The 5,726-nt window shown below is 57.8% G+C and overlaps 1 protein-coding gene across 1 annotated transcript; it reads left to right on the forward strand.

The window, feature by feature from the left end:
* Positions 1–316: 316 nt before the first annotated feature.
* TMEM92 (transmembrane protein 92) lies at positions 317–5,210 on the forward strand. Its single transcript, XM_038546145.1, has 5 exons — positions 317–473; positions 3,136–3,161; positions 3,974–4,048; positions 4,179–4,374; positions 4,617–5,210. Exons 1-5 carry the CDS (start codon positions 405–407, stop codon positions 4,722–4,724), a joined length of 474 nt encoding a protein of 157 aa, XP_038402073.1. The 5' UTR covers positions 317–404; the 3' UTR covers positions 4,725–5,210.
* The last annotated feature ends 516 nt before the right edge of the window (positions 5,211–5,726 follow it).

The following is a 5,726-nucleotide window of genomic DNA, read 5'->3' on the forward strand; positions in this document are numbered from 1 at the left end:
GAAGGGCTTGCAGCGGCAGCTCGCCCTGCCCGCATCCTTTCCCCCAGCGCCCCCACCCCGACCCCCGGCCGGCGCAGCGCCGCCTCCCCCAACCCCGGGGCCACGGAGGGGTGGAGGAGCGACGACTGGCAACGAGTAGCTCTAGAACTGATCGCACTTTTTTTTTTTTTTTTTTTAACCAGCTAATCTCTTCTACCTCCCCGTTCCGGAGACCCAGGTCTCCTCTCCCCCCCGCCCCTCCCCTCCCGCGCCCTCCCTGCCCCAAGTCCGGCCCTTCGCGGGTGCATAAGCTCCGCCCCCATCCCGAGGCGGGGCCCCATAGGTGGAGAGACGTGGGAGAGGTCGCGGCCCCGCCTCTCCCCTCCTCCCCCTACACACGGAAGCTCGGTGGCCCCCATGCCAGGATGTCCGACACCTGGGTCCCCGGCCTCCTACCCACCTTGCTGCTTGGCCTGCTGACGGGCCCCCAACAGGTGAGCGCTTGGGAAGTGAAGCTGTAGAACTTTCGGGGCCCTACCCCTGTGGGGTCAGGGGCCTACTCCTGGAGCCCGGTCACCACCTTCCATTGTCAGGGTTTCCTCGTGACCCGTGTGCACTTAGCGACTTCCTTTCTCTTTTTGCCGGCGAGGTGGAGGTGGCGGCAGCGGAGGGAGGTCCCGAGGAGGCCTGGGTTCCTATCGCCTGTGGGGGACCGTGTGGAGGAACCTGGCCCCCGCCCACCACCCTCTGACACCTAGTGCTCCACTGTGAGCGGGACTTTGACCTTCCTATTAGTCTGGGCTCGTCCTTCCCGCTTCTTCCCGCGGCGTCAGGACAGGGACTAGGGGGGGCCGAGGTCTGGACGCCTGGCCAGCCTGTCTCCCTAATTCTGTTCCTCCAGTGCTGGGTGACCTTGGGGGAAGCTCTGGCCCTCTCTGGGACTGTGTCTCTCTGCTTGTCCCTTAGGGGAGAGAAGGCTCCTTCCACGCCTTCTAGGAGTGGGCGTAGGATTCCGGCCTGTGCAGAATTTGATCTGGCTGCCTGACCCAGTGCAGGGCTGACCTCTGAAATCAGTGATTCTGAGCGGGAGGTAGGGTTTATGCACCCCCTCATTCCTCCGTTCCTCTGTTAAACTCTGAATTGTTGGGCGAGTCCTGTCCAGTCCTGGGATGGGAGATTATCCTGGCAACTGACATGAGTCTAGTCTAGCCTAGAACAGTCTAGAATTTTTCACTTCTGGTAAGAATGCCAGCGACGTCCCAGGCCCCCTCCCCAGAACAGGGCCCCATCACACAACTGTGCTCACTCCCCAGCCTCTGCCCCTGGAGCCCGGGTGCTCCTTCCCAGCCGGGAGGCAAGCCGTTTGTGCCAGCACTCAGCTGAGCATCCTCTTGATTTCTCCCAGCAACGTCTGGGGCCAGGTGCTTATAATGTCCCCACTGCACGGGTCAGTAAGCTGAGGTTCTCCACGACCACACAGCCGCTCAATAAAACTCAGGCTCAACCACCTCGGACAAGACCACCCCCAGGTTAAAGGGGGGTAAGAGAACCTCTCCAAACAGCAACTCAGGATTCACTTATTTTACCTGTTCATTGTCCGTAGCTGGGGGCCAGGAGAGCGGGGAGAGGCGGGGTCTGGAATCTGAAGGGGGAAGAGGGTGCCTGAGTGTCTGGACACCTTGGTCTGCCCCCAATTCTGCATTAGCCCCTATGTGTGAAGTTCCCCCTCTCTCTGGGCCGGCCTTCCTGCTCTAGTCCCTGGGGTGCCAAGGTTTGTGGGAGGGAGGCTTCCAGGTGGAGCTGAGCCCAGAGATGGAGAATCAGCCCAAGTGTTAGTGGCTAGCATCAGTTTTCTTGGCTTTACTGTCGTTAGCAATTGAAAGGTGATTGAATTATTTCAAGTAAAGGTATGAAGACGCGGTATCTTGCCAGAGTCGGCATCTTACCCTTATGCTGCGGTTGTTTGTCACCTGGGGGTTGGAGGGGAGTGACAGATAACTTCCCATTCCCTCCTGTGTTCCCACCCCTGCATTCCCTGCCCCCCCACACCCACCCCACAGTCTGGGAGCAGCCAGGAGGAAGTGAAACCAGGTAATCAGCGACTGCTCTTTCATTCATTCTGCCAATATTGTGGTGGTTGGATTTTTCACCAGTGATGACAGGCAAAAATCCCTGTCCTTCTGGAGTTTACATTCTTCTGATGAGACAAACAGTTAACAAGATAAAGGGAAACATATAGGATATTAGCTGCAGGTAGGAGCTCTGCAGAAAACTTAAGGAGGGGGAGGGGCAAGGAATGCTTTGGGGGACTAGACGTAATTTTAAATAAGATGGACAGAGAGGGAGGTGTGGGAGCCAGCCTCACAGATACCTGGGCTAAGCATGTTTCAAGGAGGGTTCATACACATCGTTGCTAATCCGGTTAAATTCTGGACCAATACCCTGGATGCCCAACAGAACTGGTGCAGAAAAGGGAGGGAGGGATGGTGAAGCTGGGTCCGGCAGAGGAGGGTCTGGGTGGCTTCAAAGAGCAAGGAACACGCCCCCACACACACCCCTAGGGAAGTGAAAGATGAATGGGGTTCGGCTGACCATGCAGGCAGGAGGAAGAGGGCCTGCCCTTGCATGCGGGTGTAAAACAACTAGGCATGTTCAGGGAACTGCTACCAACTGTGTGTGCAAGGGGTACAGGGGGCAGACACTTGTGGCTGGGGGTCCAGGCACCAGGGAGACACTGAAGGGGGAGCTTCCAGCATGGTTTTAGGTGATCAGATTTGCTGGATAGGAACTTGCCTTCAGTGTGGGGAGTGATTGGAGTGAGCAGGAGGAGAGGTGCTGGTGCTCTGGACTGTAGAGGAAGGCATGGAAAGGAGATAGACTGAAGGGGTGATCAGAGGCACGTGCTTACAAATCTGGGGGTGAGCAGGTGTGGTGCAGGGGTGTGGTGTGGAGAGAAAGGAGAGCTGGGGGCACCCGTGTCAGCTGGGGCTCCACTCACAGACCTTCAGTGATATGAAGAAGCAGGCTGGGGGAGGATGTTGATCCATTGGGGACCCGCTGCAGGCTCTCAGGCACCTGGCGGCATGTGCTGCGTAGAGATGCCACCCCTCGGTTTATGACCGCTCCCCCCTAATGTCCACCTCTTTTCTTCCACAGGCTGCAGCCAAATGTGGGCTCTTCTTGTAAGTCTGGGATTTGGGCTAGAACTTCCAGTCTGGGGAGGAGACACCCCAAATCCTGCCCTGTCTGCCTTCATGGGAAGGGGGCCAGAAAGGCACCTCATCCATCACATTCCCCCCACTTCCTGCCCTTCTCCTCCTGCCAAGCAGGGCAGAGTTGCACTTGTGGGCGTGTCTGGAGTCTAATCTCCACCCCTCTTTCCATCTTCTAGGTCTCAGGCTGTCTCTCCTCCAGGAGTACCCGCCCCCAGGGGATGGGGCAGGCAAACTGTGCCAACCTTAATATATAAATGCCCAAAGGCCTGAGCGAATGAGGAGGGACTGAGGGGGGCGGCCCCTGAGCAGGTGAATGTTTCCATCAAATCAGCCCTGGATGTTCCAGGAACACCGTTTCCTTCCCACCTTTTACTCCATGGGCACCAGCAAGGGCTCCTCGAGTTCGCTTCAGGACAGCCCCCACTGCTGGGGACTGTGGGCAGGAGGGCCCTGTCCCTCTCCTTAGAGGGCTCTTGCAGGCACTGCAACATGCCATCCCCACACCTGCCCAGTGAGGTCAACAGGACATTCATCCCACCCGTTTTATAGATAAGGAACGTAAGACCCAGAAAGAAGTGTGACTTGGCACAAGTAGTGAAGTGAGCCTGGAATCCAGATCCTGGGTCTTAGACCCAGCTTTGCCCACAGAGCCCAAGGAGGACTTCTCCTTCCCACCCTGCTGGGGCATGGCTTGTGCCCCGAGTGTATGAGTGAGTTGTGTGGAGGCTGGGATCTTTTTGCCACCTTGGTACCAACAGCCTTTCTTTGCCTCCCTCCAGCACCTGCCCCAAAGGATTCAAATGCTGCGGTGACAGCTGCTGTCAAGAATATGAGCTCTTTTCCAGTCCTCTGAGGTGAGCCCAGGGCCAGGGCATAGTGGTTGGGTTGCCTGGACCTCCTGCCCAAGGGGTGGTGCAGGTTGGTGGGGGAAGGGACAGGGACAGCCCAGAGACTCAGGGAGATGTTGGTGGTTCCCTACCCCAGGATTTTTGTCATCACCTTCCTCATCATCATACCCCTTTTGTGCATCTGCTGCGTGGCTAAGCGGTTCTGTCGCAACTGTGGAGACCAGGAGCAGGACCCCCCAGTGGATCGTGAGGAGCCCCCGGATCCGCCCTCCATTGCCCCCCCAGAGAGGGTCAGGACGTCCACCTTTGAGCCCCCACCCCCCTATAGCGAGGTGAGTGTCTCTGTCCCATTCCTTGCTCTGTTCCTCAGCTGGCCATACCTCCCTATTGTCCAGATTTTTAGAGCAACCAGTGACAGCGAGGCCCTCCTTCCACCAGGCCTCCGGACCTAGAGAGGGCTCTGCAGCCACCGTCGCGTCACCCCCTCCCTGGGAAGGATGCACAGCCAGCACTTGGGTGGTGATGGCTGGTGCCTGGCCCTGAGAAGACTCTGTGTCCCCTCTTTTACCTGCAGATCATTCTGAAGCCTGTTCTGCCCCCCATGGAGCCACCCCCTCCCTACAGCTTCATGCCTGAGGAGCACCCTGGGGTGCCCAGGGGCATCGACAACCCAGCCTTCTGAGCCACCGCCCTCCTGGAACTGCAGTATCAGCCCCTCCTCTGCAGTACCTCCTGGATTAAGCCAAAGACTCCTGGGACCCCTGTGACACCCCCACCCCTCCTGCCATGTCTCTGCTGTTCTTGATTTTAACTTATTGTTTTTCCCGTCCTCTTCCACCTCAGCTGCCTCTCTTGTCCCAGATGCTGGCCTGGAGTGTCAGCCTCCCCTCAGCCCCCATCTCATGCTAGAGGCTGCCAGGAGGAAGATATCGACACTTGAGGTGCCTTGAGGTGCCCACCGGTAGGGTGGGCTACTCTGAGGAGTGGAGAGAACCCTGTTTCCGAGGGGTATACAAATCTCGAGATCTTGTAGAGGGCACTCCTGTTCCTGGGAGATTGCACTGCATGGGCTCTTCGCCACCTCCAGGTCTACTTGAATAGAGAAGACCCTGTTGTACCCTACCCCCCAAATGTGTACTCACTAAATTTTACCTGGTTGTCACTGGGAGTCCGCCTCTGGCTGTGTAATTGGGGAGTGAGCCTAGGCACTGCTGGAGGACTGGCAGGGAGGAGGTCACTGCACCCCAAATCCTACCATTGATGTGTTACTGATGAGCCTGGGTGGACAGTACATCTGTGAACCACCCTCTGGGAGAGGATCTTTGCAGATGCTTTGACCCAGACCCAGGTCATGGTGCTAAAGAGCCTGGACAGGGAGCTGGGGATCCCCTGGGAGCGACTGTTCTGTTCTTCACCATCCTATCCTCCTACTGCTCTGCCCGGTGGAGCTCAGCTCCCTGCCATCCTGGCCACGGGGATGGGGAGGGGGTGAGGGGAAGGGGGTGGGGGAAGCTAGCCATCTGTGGGGTGGGGCCTCCCACATCTGCCCCACCCTAGAATCTTCTGGGGGAAGAAGAGGAAAGGGCAGATTCTCCCTCTCTTCCAGCCCCATGTGTGTTCTGGGCACTCCCACCTCAGCTCATCTGTGGGGTTAACCCCTAAGAGGAAAGAAGCATTCCCCATT

The sequence above is a fragment of the Canis lupus genome, chromosome 9 (assembly GCF_011100685.1).
Source record: "Canis lupus familiaris isolate Mischka breed German Shepherd chromosome 9, alternate assembly UU_Cfam_GSD_1.0, whole genome shotgun sequence".
NCBI lineage: Eukaryota > Metazoa > Chordata > Mammalia > Carnivora > Canidae > Canis > Canis lupus.

Excerpts from the sequence above, each read along its gene's own strand:
- TMEM92 (XM_038546145.1), top strand. The coding sequence starts at position 405 with ATGTCCGACACCTGGGTCCCCGGCCTCCTACCCACCTTGCTGCTTGGC. Across the intron at positions 3,162-3,973 it reads GCCAAATGTGGGCTCTTCTT|CACCTGCCCCAAAGGATTCA; the intron begins GTAAGTCTGGGA and ends GCCTCCCTCCAG. Across the intron at positions 4,049-4,178 it reads CTCTTTTCCAGTCCTCTGAG|GATTTTTGTCATCACCTTCC; the intron begins GTGAGCCCAGGG and ends TCCCTACCCCAG.